A 16,336-nucleotide genomic window follows, 5' to 3' on the forward strand; every position below is an offset into this window, starting at 1 on the left:
TAGAATTGACACATACTATGACTAGAACAAGAGAGTAAAACCGAATTACATTTTTATTAAACACCACCGGAACAAAGTCGCGGGCAAAAGCTCGTGTTTTAATAAAAACGTTTGGTTTAAAATGTCGTTAGTGTGCTTTCCCCCACTACTTCTTGCGGGTAGACCTGAGGAATAGAGTAGTGCGTGAGTCGTTTAGCAGTTTAGTTTCAGTTTTTTTAGGTTAGATTCTTTTTCTCTTCTCGGTTCTTCAGTTTTCTTGCGGTTTCGAATGGAAAAATAACGTTTTCTTTGATTGTCGTTCATATAACGACGTAATTAATATTAATTAATATTATTAATACTACTCAATTGCTTAAAAGTGATAAATATACCGTATAAAATAAAGAATAAATTTTGAATTAAGCTGATTATTGTAATAAAACATATTTTATGGTTGGAATTTCACTAGAACCATAAAATGATTTAATAGTTAATAAATAATACGTTTTACGTTTATAAATATTGTATATTGAATGAACATTACAACCGCACATTTAAAATAAATAAATCATAAACAAGATTAGTTACAATTACTACAAATATAGATTAAAATTTACAATATTCCAATTATATACGTCTAATAATTGTTATACACATTTTTTTATATAAATTTGATAAATAATTTCGATTGTAGTTAATATTCTGCATATTTTCGAAGACATTTAATACAATTTTTCCATTAATTGACTTTTTATAACTTTTAAATCAAAAATTCATAATTTATCAACAATATAAACATAACTTATATATAATTAAATACAAAATAAATTTATTAAGCTGTTAGAACACATAGTTTTGTCAAATTATCAAAATATTGCTGTTTTATGCTCCACATTCTATTGTTTGTAGTATTTATACCCGTACGTCACTTGCAGATATAATCTCAATAAGTTTATAAAAAAATATGTCTGTAAAAATTTGTAATTTGTAATTTTTAAGCGTAAAGCAGTTTATTTATGATGAGTTTTAAGTCCTATAGATAAATATTTTCTTGCTTGCTTGTATAAAGTAAACTTGGTAAAAAATACATGGTAAAATTCAGGCACATTCAATTCTTATTAATTTTAGGGTGTAAATTTAAGTTTTTTTTGTTTGGTTTACAAACCACGGTATGATTTGCGCGCAAAATATGCGCTGAGAACGTAGAGGATGCTGATGACCAAACCAATAACCTAAAACAAATAAAAATATGCATGGTTTTGTGTTTTGTGTTGAACATATGCAACTAAACTTACACCAGCAGCCATGTACGGCTCATATTCGCTGTAGTTTTTATTCCATCGATTCACCTCGACAAGGAAGGTTACACTGGCGGCAATGTACATAATGGCAGCTGCCGTATGATAAACAACTTCCTAAAATTCATAAAATGTGTTTAAAATAAATATTTTTAAAGAAAAAATAAACTATAATACTTACAAAAATAGTTTTGGATATAATCGAAGCGGTTGAAATGGAAATTATGCACGAAACTAGAATGAGAAACGTGCCGACGAGGAAAGTCACCGCCATTAGCAGATAAAAAGTTTCTGCGGTGTGCGAAACAATCCTCGCTGTTCTATAATAGTAGGAAATCAATCCTACGACGACTATTCCCAATAGCTAAAAGTATACAAGAAAAAACCTGTAGATTTGGTTGCCTATACTAATCATACACAATAACCACGAATATACATTGCATTTAAATTTACTTTTACTTAAATTAGTCGTTGTCGTAATAATTTAGGAATCTCAATGCTGATTTCATCAATAAACAATAAACAATTTTATGGAAATTTATTTCGCTCCGGGCAAGGTGTAAGAAAATGATACGTGACTTTGAAATTCAATGAAATTGAAATTAATTACAATATCTTACGATTTATTTATTATTTCTCCGTCAATATCAATATTCATGTATAAATTTTATTGTTTTCTCTTCCTCTACGACGAGAAAGATGCTTCCAGACGGGTAAATACTCAAAAATAAAAAAATATCTGTCTCGTGATATCATTGAATAAACAACATTCTTATGAGATCACTATGTATTCCTTGTTTATTGTCGTCATCGTTTCTCGGATGAATTATCACATCATCGACTTGATCATCGTCATCTTTGATGATTTATGATGCGATTTAATAATGTTATCCTTACTAATATTATAAATGCGTATGTCCTGAAGTTTATCGTGCTTTCACGCAAAAACTACTTAACAGATCATCATGGAAATTTGTACACATATTCTTAGTGGTCCCCGAATGGTTATAGGCTACTTTTTATTTAATAAAAATAATTATTTTTTTAAATAAAATAAGGAAATTGTTTAGTCACTAATACCTCTGCATCTGGTTATTTGACTACTTTAACGCCATCTAGCATTCCAGCAATGAAGCTCACACCTAAGTACTATAGTACCATCACACTGTATTACCGACAGCTACGTCAACATCAAATCCGTACACATATTCTTAGTGGTCCCCGATGGTCCCCGAATGGTTATAGGCTACGTTTTATTTAATAAAAAAATTATTTTTCAAATAAAATAAAGAAATTGTTTAGCCAATAATACCTCTGCATCTGGCTAATTGACTACTTTAACGTCATCTAGCATTCCATCTAAAATTTAAAACTTTATTGCATGTAGTAATTTTTTCACATAGATAATCCTAGCCAAGCAGGGAAATATACATTCTTTCTATCATTCCGCTTCAACTATGTATAATGATTTCTAATATTTATTTGATGGATTCAACGCGAGCGAAGCCGCGCGTTAAAGCTAGTTTCTTAATAAATACAAAAATAACACATTTTAATGTATGCAACTTATTATTATTCCAATGATGTTTACTACGCATGCGCAGTAATGAGCCAAACAAATACCAACTAAATATATGTAGTTTCTCGAAAAAATCAAATGCATTTAATAGTTTTGTGTATAAATGGCGTCCAGCGGTGATGGCGACGGCGGGTGGGTGTTTATTTAGGTCATTCGCGGCATAAAACAAACGTGAGTGTTTACACGAAACGACATAAAAATAGCACGCGCGCTGTTTTCACCAAACCAGACACACACGCATCACAAGCATTCCCGAATTTTATTTCTTTCTCATCGCTTTTATTGGTTGCGGAAACTAATGCTATTTTCATTAGATTGATTTTTATTTGATGAAGAATTAAACTGCAAATTTCTCAATTCATCTGACTTAAAATATGCAGAACGTTGCTGGAAATTGCGCGCGCGCGTCCTTAACGCATTAAAGCTGCTTAACGACGAGTGTGGCGCAAGAAATGATATCATCGACTGATTTTTTCAAAGTTTAATGCAGTGGCATCATCAAATACATTAAAATCATACCGAATGTTTAAAATCATCAAAATTTTAACTAAAACTAAGCATTTTCTATTAATTTTCATTAATTAAATGTAAAAGTCTCAACATTTTACATTTGTAACTATTAAATTGTATAATTGATTGCCTATATACATAATATAAGTAACAGTATTATGTATTTCTATTTATGCAACAACCACTAGAGTTATTTTAGTACCGATTATGCATGTTAACTTAAACAATCGACGATTGGTAAGCAAAATAACACGTTCGATCGTGTCATGCCAAATACGACAATGTCGACGAGTTCTTCGTCGAGACTGGGTCAATGTCAACGCATAACGCAGACATTACAATTCACAACAATTACGTGTTTTATTTTGGCAGTATTTTTGTTAAACTTTAGAAACTGCATTCCACACTTTAGAAAACTTAAAATTTTGTGTATTTGTTTACCTACATTAAATTAATAGAGTTTAATTGAGGTTACTTACGGTTTGGAAGAGTTTTAATAATCCAGGCCATGTTTTCAAATACCCTGTGTTGATGATAAGAGCAGAAGTGGTTGTTGTCGTTGTTGTTCTTGTAACTGTCACTGAATGAGACATTTTGACGTCTGCAACATAAAAAATGTCAAAAATATAACATAACCACGTTTTTATAATATTTTAATGGATATTCCTAGTTTTCAGCTAGTTTTATGACGGACTAAATTTAGACGTTGAGGAAAATATTGATTTTTGCTATTTCCACACGTCTCTGACTCATATTTGATAAAATAAAAAGTAACTCGAAACCACTTTTGATTTATTTATGCATTCAACCGTTTTCTTTATTTGTATTTGATTCTCTTATCAATAAATATCAGTATAAATATTTTACAAGTCAGATTACTTACGTTATTTCAACTTTACGATGACTCACACTTGTAAACTCCTTTTCGGTGTTTCACACAATTATTCTGAATTTGCGTGGTGCGTTATCAGTACTTCCAGTCGCAACTGAATCACATACGCGAATGAATGAAGTGGAATGATTCGCTAGTCGCGACGAAATCGACTCATTTCCCGCAGGAGGAGAAGGAGGAAAACCTTCATTCGCGAATCACTCTCTCGGCTCTTTTTTATGTTGCTTGGACTCCCTCCATCGTGAAAACAAGATGGTTGCAGAGCGCGCTGGCAGTGCATGTCTGTGAGTCAGATTGGTCAAGTTGTTCAAGTGTTTCATCGATTATTACGTTATGTTTTTTGTTTTGGAAACAAACAGTATAGCCGCGCCTAGAATCCACGCACGATGAGATATTTTTAAAAGTGCACACTATAGTATTATGCTAACATGCGTATTAGGCATTCACAGTAAACCCACGACGAGGTGAATTATGTTTACACGTTTAGATTATAATTGTATTACGTGATTGCTGTATGTAGGTTGATTTTATGGATGAATTGAATAAAATTTCGAAATATTTAGACTGAAATATCGAAAAATTGAAACTAATTTGATTTATAATGACTTTTGACTTGTTTTTTTAATTAATTGGAAACCACTAGACTAATTGCGGTTACAAATTAATTGCATTTTGAGGGAATACCAATGGAAATTCCTAATTTTAAGTTTAATTTCCGTTAAAGTTAGATTTTCTTTATATTGTAAGTTTAATATAGGCAACCAAGTATACACTAAAACAATACCAAATGTTATGAATTGGAAATATTGACTTTAACATGAATATTAATGTTTGACGCAATTCTACGGTTGTAAAACTAATTTACACACTGCATCAAAGCTAAATTAGTGGAAAATGTCAAAACTGGAAATATTATCAGTAAAATATGAATTTAAGCATATTTCACTCTGTTTAGTATGTGACTACCTAAAATAACATCACATAAATGTTTATAAACTTTTATTTATTTAAAAACATAAAAATTTGCCATTATTAGTACAAATCAATTTATTTTTATTCTGATTCATTCATCGGATATTTAGATTATGCAATAACATCAAACGTATTTTTGTAACTTATTAATAACTTCGTTTTTTTGCATTTAAAGCCGTACTTCCTTTCCTAATGACTCACAAAGTACACGTCTTGCTGTTACTCTACGTTTACGTCCATGCGCCTTAACAATTTAATAAAATAATCTCTTTTTATCTTAACTCGGGTACAAGTACAAAATCTGTATATAAATTACACGCGTTTACAGTGATCTTTTAAACTGCACAACAATCGACAATGTGAATATTTTATAGAAACATGGTGTGAAAACATTAAATTAACATAGCTTTAAAACAATACAATTCAATACAGTATAATATAAAATACAACTAGAGTTTCCTTTTGTGTTTTTGCAACGTACTAAATCAACTTTATAACATATTGATATTTCGATACTTTTTGAATGACTATATTGAACAATTTCAGTCATCACGGTGATTTCTAGGTGCTTATTTTAATCTTTAAATATTTTGTATTTGTATTGTTTCACGGTTTGACACATTGCGTCGGCATTGAAATTGAGTTGCGCTCAAAATTCCAATTGATGTTTGCGGTTTTTGCGGTTGCTGGATTATTATTGCGGCGTCCGCGTGCTTTTCCATTCGATGTAGAGGAGATAGGCACCGAAACCGTACACCAACGTGTTGAACAATCCAAAACACTAAACAATACAAAAAAATATTTATATGAAGTTTAAATTAAATGTTATTATGGTTGCCTATAGTTTTTACACTATACAACCGCATGTGGTGGATTAACCTAAAATTTTTCTTCGTGTGATCATGAAACGACACAAAAATTTATATAAACTAAAATATATAAGAATATAAAAATAATCTTACGCCTGCTGCTAAGTTAACAGCCCGGTATCTTGGATAAGCTGGTGTCCACACAGCCAATTGAACGATGAACGCAATCGCGTACAAAACAGTGCAGATTCCTGTATTTACCAGTTCCTAAAAGTAAGATTACCGAAATTATACGTGTTGTTATCGTTATTTTATTTTGTTTTGTTTGTTTGCTTACCGATAGTAGCCAGTCAATGTGAAGATTTAGTGCTTCGCGAATACCCAGCAGGTAAACAAACGTCCAGATGAGCGTGCCAATGAAACTGATTGTCACGACGAAGAGGAACCAGTGTGTGCCTGACAGATACGCTGGAGAAGCCAACGACATGCAGATTATTCCAAAGACCTGTAAGTAAAAAACATTTACACTATTCTAAACGTTATGAACAAAGGAAATGAATTCAAATTATGATCAACAAACGCACAAACGAAACGGAATGAAGTAATAAAATAACTGTTTTGGTTCGCATCGGCGAGCATACTAATTTCGCTACGGTTTGCTGACGCACTTGAGCGACGAAAATAAATTGTTTTAAAGCATAACCTACTTTAATATTTAAGGTTATGTTATGTTTAGGCGTTATGTTATGTTTAGTTTTGGTACGAAGGTGTATGTGAAGTTGCATACATTCCAATGAGTTTCTAAAATCATGATCATTCCTCTTTAGGAATTATCCTCACATCTCTCAGTCGATGTGAAAAAGAAATTAAAATCGACGCTCGTTTTGGTTTGGTTCACTTTTTCGACGCTTCGATACGCCGAATACGAATAGCCATTATGCGTAAGTCGCGTTGATCGGTGCCATTCGAGTTGGTTGACCTCTTCGGCGGCCAGCTGCAGAAAACAACACCTTGGCTATACTTGGCCACTTATCGACCGGGCGATTTCCAAGTTAGTCGAGTCGACGACGCCGCCGACGGTGAAATCAATCTGGTCAAAGTCAAGCGAGCGGCCAATGCACAGGAAATGAAAGAGTTTCATCCGTGATATATGTTTAACTGCACTCAATTTGCTTTACGGAGTTAAAAATGCATTGATTGCTGAATTACAGGTGTGGTACTACTCATTACACGTCGTTACAGTTCATATAAAGTATTATACAGTACATTGCAGTAATAAATACGAAGAAAAATGAAAATATATTAAGCCGTAGGCAACTTTTATTACATTTAAGTAGTAAAATGAGTATAAATTGAGTTAAAATTTGATTTTGTTGTGACCAGTATATTTCTTAATGGCTGTTATTGTTGTTATTGTGGAACTACATTCTTTCGCGTCGTAAACATCGCGATTATCAACCGGAAGTCGATCGGCAGCAGCCGGAAGCTTCCGAAATGGGTAATCAAGCGTGACACGCAAACATTTATCCACGAGTTAATTATTAGTAATGGCTATCACTCAACGAACCTTTCAAGTAAAATATAGTCTATATTTATAATATAAAAATGAATCGCAAAATCTGTTGATAAGCGCATAATTCAACAACGCCTCGACCAATTTGGCCAATTCTTTTTTAAAATATTTGTTAAAGTCCAAGGATGGTTTTTACGGCGAGAAAAATTCGAATAATTTTCGGGAAAACACTAAAGACAGCCTTTTTCTATAGGATAAAAGTTGGCATTGAGATTCAATCATAGTTATAGTTAAATAGTTGAATCCGAGATGGCGCGCTGAAGTGCATTATTAGCTATTCTTTATATAATTAATTTCTTTAAAATTAAATTGCGAATTTTATTGATCGAATTTTTACTAAAAATAAATATGAGTAATATATGCAACCAATGACACATTTTTTTGTTTCTAATGACTACCTAAGTCAAATACCTAATAGGTAGGCAATTTATATTAACATATCTTAAAGGCAAAACCTATTTCAATGAATTTTATTTTCCACTTTCACATTTAATAACTATTTACGTTTACTAATTGAATATTGTCTATTGGGTTGCCTATACACGTATGTAATTAATGAAATGATTCTAAAAAACAGATCTAGGTTAGTGTGATACACGTTGAAATTTAACTGATCTTGAACTTGATACGTGCGGTGAATATCAATTTTGATCTAGATTTCATTCTGTCAACTCAAAAAACAGTTCCTATATTTTTTCATTTTATTTTTGTTATGTCTTCCGAAATGAATGACTCGTTTGAGCGTTGTGCGTCTCGCAATCTCAGTATTTAATTGAACAAACTCGAGAAATCGTAAAACGTAAGCTGCACTTGCTCCTTAATCCACCGTCATAACAAAAAAAAAAACGAGACTTAAAAAGTAAAAAGCGTGAGTAATGATGAGCGATTTTCGTGTCTCAACAAATGAGTATGGGCACGCATGGTCGCCACTCGTTTCACCCACGCACAATACGTATGTATGTTATACAAACTACTCACACATTTTGATATAATTTAGAATGGTTTGCCAAGAGTGCCAAGTGTGCCAAGAGATCATTTTCGCTTTCATCGTTAGTATTGGTGGCACTGCTCGTATTTAGTTTCAATTCTTCTGCTCACAATCTAGATTCCAGATTGTTCTCAGTGATGTGCTCTAAATATAGATACATATAAGCAAAATGGCGGAGAAGGCAAGATTTGTATCACCATGTTTGGTCGGCGGTCGTGAGTGTAGGATACAAATAAAATAAAACATGAATAACATCATAATATGGTTATATCTGTTTTCAAATTGAGATTTTGTGAAGGTGGGTGGAAATTAATTCATGACATAATTACTTAAGGACACATTATTACACACTATAATATAAAAATTAATCGCGAAATCTGTTGGTAAGCGCATAACTCAACAACGCCTAGACCAATTTGGCCAATTCTTTTTTTAAACGTTCCTTAAAGTCCAAGGATGGTTCTTGCGACGGGAAAAAATCGAATAATTGCCGGGAAACCCTAAAGACAGCCCTTTTCTATAGGATAAAAATTGGCATTGAGATGCAATCATAGTTCTAGTTAAATAGTTGAATCCGAGATGGCACGCTGAAGTGCATTATTAGCAATTCTTTATATAATTAATTTCTTTAAAATAAAATTGCGAATTTATTGAATTGATACATACTATGTCTAGAACAAGAGAGTAAAAACGAATTACATTTTTTTAAAACACTACCGGGACCAAGTCGCGGGCAAAAGCTAGTATATTACTAAAAATTGATTTTTTATATCTGCGGAATGAATTGTACTTTATTTTTTGAATTTTTAAATATTTTTGAGTGCAGAGGTAACATTAAAACTATTATGCAAGCTCTAAAGCTCTATAAATTTATTTTTATCGTTTTGAACATGAAATACAAAAGTTAATTTTGTTGGTTAGGTTACTTTTTAATTGCTTTTGGTTCGGATTACACACAAAAAAGCACAAAATACAATAAAAAGCTTATTTTTCTCTTGATACAAAGATAACCAATGATTTCTTAAAACTTATAATGTATGCAACCAATAATACGCATTTATTCGTTTCGGTCCATGATACATCAACAAACGTGTGAAATCTATTAGTCATTTCCCAATTGCAAACTAAAAATACTAAATGCTTTAAATTAATAGACATAAAGTTGTTTTCCACAGAATGAATGATTGCATTATTAAAAATATCACAATATTTCACCACGAAAACAAAATTGTGTAATTGGTTGCCTATATTACAATAATTAAACTTTCTCATCGGTATACTATAATATAATAAATATTTCTTATTTCTTTGTTTCGTTTCTCTGCATTGTTCAAATTCACTCGCTCCAAATGCGCTTCATTCAATGACTGATTCCAGCAAATGAATGAATGAACGAATACCGTTTGCAAGTTAAAAATGAAAACCGAATTATGATAAACACAGCAGAACAACACGAAACGTTTAACCTCAAATCAAATTTTAGAAACTTTTCACTTCACAGTTTTCTCTTTTATTTTATTTTCTATTTTTTTACTGAATAAATACAAAAAATAATAATTTAAAACAATGCCGAATCTATTTTGATGTTTTATGGCTCGTTAAATCTTTCAAACTCATCTCGACACTTTTAAATTTTATTTTTGGTGTCTTTTAAGCGACCTGCTAAAAATAACCGAATAGAAATAAAAAAATAAGAAAAGAAATTTGATATCTTGTTATTCGACTTTCAATAAAAGTACTTAAGTGACTACTACTTGGCAAACGTTGTTTGCAGAGTGCGTTTCATTTGTTCCCGTGGTCGTTTTTAGCGTTTGGTAACACGAGAGCAACGTACCGCTAGCCATGCATGCTAAAAATGTCCACATGTGAGTATTATACACGTATTGTGTATTATTCGCGTGCAACAAGTGAAAACATCAATGACCCATCTTCAGCGAAGAAATTTTACTTAAGCAAATGATATTTTTCGTGATTTATAACCTCTAAAATACGGAAGTATTATTAAAATTACATGAATACATGATTTAAGAATGCAGCGATGATGTAATCACACTCATGACATAACTGCTTGTTGCAACGTGTTTTTCCTTGATTTTTATTTTCGTCTTTACGTGTCCGCTGCGTTAAATCAAGTTAAAAATGCGTTTACTTCAACGTATTTAATTTGTCAACTAAGAATCTACCTATTGTTAGTTACCAAAACCTTGAGCAACACTTTTGTTTACGTTAATTACTTAATTCGTTAATTTCAGATAATTAAAACACGTAAAAACACTTTACTTCAAGTTTATTCAGTTGTTGCGTACTGATTGTACATTTGGTTGCCTATCTAAATAAGAATTTAATAATTATCTTGTAAACAAAACAGAAAAGACTTGTTGATGCGTAAAATGTGCTTGAATGTCAAATAGCGATTATTATGTGAATATCGTGCATGAGGTGCGGTGTGTTGTGACTCGCCGCCATTTTGTTTCCATTGCGAACACGCACAACAAGCGATTCGCCACGAACTCGCGCATGCAGCGCAATAAGTAATAAATTCATATCCTAACTCATTCGCGATTTTAAATTCAAAAAGTTTATACCAAGTGTTCCCAAATTTTAAAAATAAAAAGCCCAATAAATTAATTTTATTATTCAATGCAATAATTTTTATCACTCTGTGTTTATGTTATGCTTTTATTTGTGAAATGGTAAGTCCGTAATAAAACTTCCACGCGATTTATAAAACGCGAGTAGGCGAAAGGTAATTACTCGAATATTCGATTCACTCTCAAGCTTAAATACTTAAATTACTCGTTGTGCTTGCAGAGTCACAGATTGGCGTATGTCGCATGTGTGAGATGTGGCAACACTGGCAACGCATTCTTGCGCTCGCATTCCGCGCGTAGTTTTAACTGTTGAGTTAATTGCAAGCTAATCAATTCAATTCGAGGCGAGTTTAACGTCTAGACCTGCGAAACTTGTGCTAAAACGGTTCAAGCGTTGATCTCGTTGATCTTTTTATTGATTGAAATAAATAACTAATGAGTCATTATAATGCATGGGTGTAATTTGGGTTGTCTATCATCGAAGGAGTTATAATCATTATGGTTATTATTGTTTTATATGTTGCTACAGGTGGTTTTATGTTGAATTCAATAAAATTTATAGATTTATGAATATTGGATTAATATTATTATAGATAATAATGAGTAAAGTACTTGATCTACTTGAATAATGAGTGTATGTATATTAGGGTGTCCGTTATTTCCCAAAATGGATTTTATTTTTCAGACGCCCCCCAAACTTTTAGATTTTGACCTAAAAAAAAATATGAGACCCATTTCAGCCCTTAAAATTGATATTAAACCGTGCCTAAATCATAATCCTTTTCTCATTTAAATAACATGGGATTTCCTGACGTTTTGCATTTAATTTTTTATCTCCAAAGTAAATAAACCTACAGCTTCGACAGAGACATATTCTAATGCAAAATTTTACCCTCTACAAAAAAGATCTCTTTGGTTTTTTGCTTAAAAACATTCCGGTAAAAGTTATTTGCGATTAAAGTTATACACATAGTTTATAATCTCATTTACAGCAAATTCTAACTGCGCCACCTATAATCAATTGATCGAAAATAGAGTTTAAGTTACAATAATCGCGTATCGACAACGCGACTTAATCTTTGAATAATTTTTACAGGGTTGATTTTATCGAAAAAAGTATTCAAACCTTTTGTGTAGAGCGTAAAATTTCCAACAAAATATGTTCCAGCGGTATTTTTAGCTATATTTGTTCCGATAAAAAAAAAATAACTGTAAAAAGTGCAAAAATCCCATGTTATTTAAATGGGAAAAGGATTATGATTTAGGCACGGTTTAATATCAATTTTAAGGGCTGAAATGGGTCTCATATTTTTTTTTAGGTCAAAATCTAAAAGTTTGGGGGGCGTCTGAAAAATAAAATCCATTTTGGGAAATAACGGACACCCTAATGTATATGATGTCAGGAAACATGCGCGCCTCTTGCAGATATTTTGTAAGTTAGTAAATTGTGTTTTAACCTCTCATTCGTTTTTATCAATATCTATAATATAAAAATGTATTGCAAAATCTGTTGGTAAGCGCATAACTCCACAACGCCTAAACCAATTTGGCCAATTCTTTTTCTAAATGTTTGTTAAAACATCGTCGACAAAAATTCGAATAATTGCCGGGAAAACCCTAAAGACAGCCCTTTTCTATAGGATAAAAGTTGACAACGAGATTCAATCATAATTATAGTTAAATATTTGAATCCAAGATAGCGCGCTGAAGTGCATTATTAGCTATCCTTTATATAATTAATTTCTATAAAATAAAATTGCGAATCTTATTGTTAGAATTGACACTATCGGGACGAAGTCGTTGACAAAAGCTAGTTATCACATAAAATTAAGTTTTTACAATGTGTGTGACATCATTTTCGGCTACCGAAGTTTCTATACTTTCCACAAGTGTTGAAATATGTTTAAAACTACATACAAATTGTATAATTTTGAATTTTTGTTTGTAACCTTGAAATTTTGATGTGCAACACCGAAAAAACGGCAGGTATTTTAGTGTACATTATTTTATGCATTACATGACTACCTAATTTGTTTACTTTTATGTTATTTTTCGACGATGACCAGCGTTTGAACTTGACACAAGTTTGCAAGTATTTTTAAACATTACTAATACCAATAGGTCAATCAAGTGTGGTCACTGCTATTTTTAATTCTTACCGATAATAATTATTAAAAACACAATTTAAGTATAATATCAGTGGATTAACTCAATATTTTTGTTTCATTTCATTTTCAACTTTCAAAAAAATAATTTATTTTTTCCATGTGCTATATATTCTGTTGTGCCGGTTTAAAATTATTTGTGCAACACACGCGTCACAACGTAAAATATGTGGGCGCATAAATAAACCCACATTTTCGGAAATGTTTCGACGTTGCGTCGCGCCGTTCATATCCTGCATAAACAAAAAATGATTATTTCTTAAAATATGTGGGTTTTATTTAAATTAATGGCTAAACTTTTTTAGTGTTAGGCTGCGAGTAAAATATTTGTAAAATATTTGTAATAAACTGTCAGATGTCAAAAATTTACAAATATAAAATGGCTGATTTTATGTATTGAGTATATTTGCATAGTTTGCATACTTCTGGATCGTTTTATGTTTTTAATGCTTTTGATAGAGGATAAAACTCGTTGTGGCGTAGTGGCGGCTTGATCATTAGCACTATTAACAATATTAGCACTTGGCAATGCGTTGTATTAGGTGGACACTTAACTCCGCAGTGTTTTTATGTTTATAATTCTAATAATGTTTACGTGCAAGGTCATTCGAATGTACAATGCAGTAATAGTTGCATTCGCTACAAAACAAATAATAAACAAGAAGGCAGGTTTCATATTAGTACCTATGCATTACAATTTTTCAAAATTTAAATTATAGAGATTTTATTATATAACTTGCTTTTGCTAGCGATTTTATTTTAAAGAAATTAATTATATAAAGAATTGCTAATAATGCACTTCAGCGCGCCATCTCGGATTCAACTATTTAACTATAACTATGAATCTCAATGCCAAATTTTATCCTATAGAAAAGGGCTGTTTTTGGTGTTTTCCCGACAATTATTCGATTATTTCTCACCGTAAAAACCATCCTTGGACTTTAATAAACATTTAAAAAAAAGAATTGTCCAAATTGGTTTAGGCGTTGTTGAGTTATGCGCTTACCAACAGATTTTGCAATTCCTTTTTATATTATAGATACATAAAAGTATAAATTATGCATTATTAATTGTCTGCTCTATCTTAAAAAATTAAAATTCACCCATATCTCATATTATTTCGGAGTTTTAATTGTTTCAATACAATTTACTGCGAAATTTTATAGTTTTACTTTAAATTTTTGCCATAAAAAAATTAAAACTAAATTTTTAATCAATTTTTTCCATTGACCATTAAATTTTTTTATTACAAAAAAGCTTAATTAAACTTTAATACATTCCTAAGAAATTTACCGCATTACAATGTCAATATTAAGCTTGAAGTGATCACAAATGTCGCATCGCTTGCGTCTCATCAATATGCAGCGATGTCGATATCACTATCATCATTACTCGAATACCACGAACGGCGGAGTATGCGAAGCGTACAGAGACTCGACGAATACCGAATGGGCTAAGTAAGTGTAAATAATACATTAGCAACAGGCACACGAGTCCGCCGAACGAACGTGAGTGCGACTCGCTGAGAATTAGGTTTCCATCACGCATCTGTCTCTCTGACAACTTTAGATTCTTAGTATCGACACGCTTCGATGGCACAACACACTATTTTACATTACACAATAAGAAAATCTAATATCTTATTACGAAAAATGTTGAATAATTGTGTATTTACACAGGTGTGCGAGAAATTGTTGAGTTCACCACACAGGAAAAATTTGTTTCGGAGTAAAATTATATTAAAAGAGTAAAAATGTGTTTTTCAAAGGATTAAGTTTTTATTTGAGAAATTAAACAAACCGGTGCAATGAGAATGAGAATAAGAATGAATATGATTAGTATAGCGTTCGGTATTTATACCGCAAGTCAAACATTACGAGTTTTATGATCAAATATTGAAAATTTTTAGTTTGGAAAAATTTGAGCAAAAAATTACAAGACTTTTATTATTATAAAACAATGATAATTTTCAATATTCATTTTATTCTAAAAGTATGATTAAATTAAGATCAGTTAATAAATAAAATTAATTTGAGGCAAGCTCTGAGATAACGTAAAAAGCAAAGTATTATTGTACGATTACAAATGACAAATATTAAAAAAACGAACTACAGACAGAGAAATCATTGACTTCACATCCTGTAAACCCCATGTTTGTGGGAATAAGTGAATAGTTGTGTTAAAATTTGTTGTTTAACAAGAACACACAAAATCTACCCATTTTTGGCGGGTTTTCCACAAATTTAATACAAAAATCACGCAAAATGTACAAATAAAGATAACTAAATTAACCAATTGCATTTTAAGCAATAGCCAATATCTCTATAGGTAAATTTTAAGTGGAAAGAAATTTAGAAAGTTGTTGTTTAACCCATGGCGCTCACGCGCGCACGCTGCACAAATCTTAACTTAAGACAAACCATATACAATACAATATGTTCAAATAAAAATAAAAAAATTTACCAATTCAACCAGTTTGATTTGTCCGGGCATGGTGCGATAGTAATCCAAATTGATCTTAAGCCACGAGAGGGCGCCCGGTTGATTAGTGCCATCGGGTTTCGCCGCGTTGTTGTTGGGCCCTTGGTTGGGCTGCACAGTGACCACCGTTTCCGTCATCATTAAAACTATTAAAACCGTTAATACCCGCACTTTAGTCACTCTGTGTTGTAACCATTAAATGTTATTGTTTTGCGTCGAGTGCAAACGTGTAATTAGCAGCAGGTGAGCGCAGGTGTGTGCGAACAGGTAAAACACTGCGAAGAATATTGAGTAAAGGTATCCACGTCCGCGCAGGTCGCGAGCTCGACACGAAATTGTGTACCGCGAGTAGCAATGTCGGCGAAAGCGCGAGGAGAGGTGTCCCCGCGGCTGCCGCAAGTCGAATAAAAGTGGTGGGTTTGGTTATGCATCGCTATAAGTACACATCGTACACACTTACACGTTTACATCGAAAGAAAATGTATTTTTAATCGTTTAC

The 16,336-nt window shown here is 32.0% G+C and overlaps 2 protein-coding genes across 2 annotated transcripts; both read right to left on the reverse strand.

The window, feature by feature from the left end:
- Positions 1-484: 484 nt before the first annotated feature.
- LOC135789405 (uncharacterized) lies at positions 485-4,444 on the reverse strand. Its single transcript, XM_065299207.1, has 5 exons — positions 4,250-4,444; positions 3,846-3,967; positions 1,459-1,641; positions 1,275-1,394; positions 485-1,211 (listed from the first exon to the last, which is right to left on the reverse strand). Exons 2-5 carry the CDS (start codon positions 3,957-3,959, stop codon positions 1,137-1,139), a joined length of 492 nt encoding a protein of 163 aa, XP_065155279.1. The 5' UTR covers positions 3,960-3,967; positions 4,250-4,444; the 3' UTR covers positions 485-1,136.
- Positions 4,445-5,244: 800 nt separating this feature from the next.
- Positions 5,245-16,240, reverse strand: LOC135804382 (uncharacterized). Its single transcript, XM_065318248.1, has 4 exons — positions 15,820-16,240; positions 6,377-6,544; positions 6,193-6,306; positions 5,245-6,011 (listed from the first exon to the last, which is right to left on the reverse strand). The coding sequence occupies exons 1-4, from the start codon at positions 15,976-15,978 to the stop codon at positions 5,925-5,927; spliced, it is 528 nt and encodes a 175-aa protein (XP_065174320.1). The 5' UTR covers positions 15,979-16,240; the 3' UTR covers positions 5,245-5,924.
- Between the last annotated feature and the right edge of the window lie 96 nt (positions 16,241-16,336).

Source organism: Atheta coriaria, unplaced genomic scaffold, assembly GCF_025399875.1.
Source record: "Atheta coriaria isolate IRGN ID8LTWV9N9 unplaced genomic scaffold, Caltech_Dcor_3.1 hic_scaffold_3_pilon, whole genome shotgun sequence".
Classification (NCBI taxonomy): Eukaryota; Metazoa; Arthropoda; class Insecta; order Coleoptera; family Staphylinidae; genus Dalotia; species Dalotia coriaria.

Coding starts and splice junctions, on each gene's coding strand:
- LOC135789405 (XM_065299207.1), bottom strand. CDS start 3,959: ATGTCTCATTCAGTGACAGTTACAAGAACAACAACGACAACAACCACT. Junction 1,642..3,845: donor TATTAAAACTCTTCCAAACC/GTAAGTAACCTC, acceptor GTATACTTTTAG/CTATTGGGAATAGTCGTCGT. Junction 1,212..1,274: donor AGCCGTACATGGCTGCTGGT/GTAAGTTTAGTT, acceptor TATTTGTTTTAG/GTTATTGGTTTGGTCATCAG.
- LOC135804382 (XM_065318248.1), bottom strand. CDS start 15,978: ATGATGACGGAAACGGTGGTCACTGTGCAGCCCAACCAAGGGCCCAAC. Junction 6,545..15,819: donor AAATCAAACTGGTTGAATTG/GTAAATTTTTTT, acceptor TTTTACTTACAG/GTCTTTGGAATAATCTGCAT. Junction 6,307..6,376: donor ACATTGACTGGCTACTATCG/GTAAGCAAACAA, acceptor TCTTACTTTTAG/GAACTGGTAAATACAGGAAT.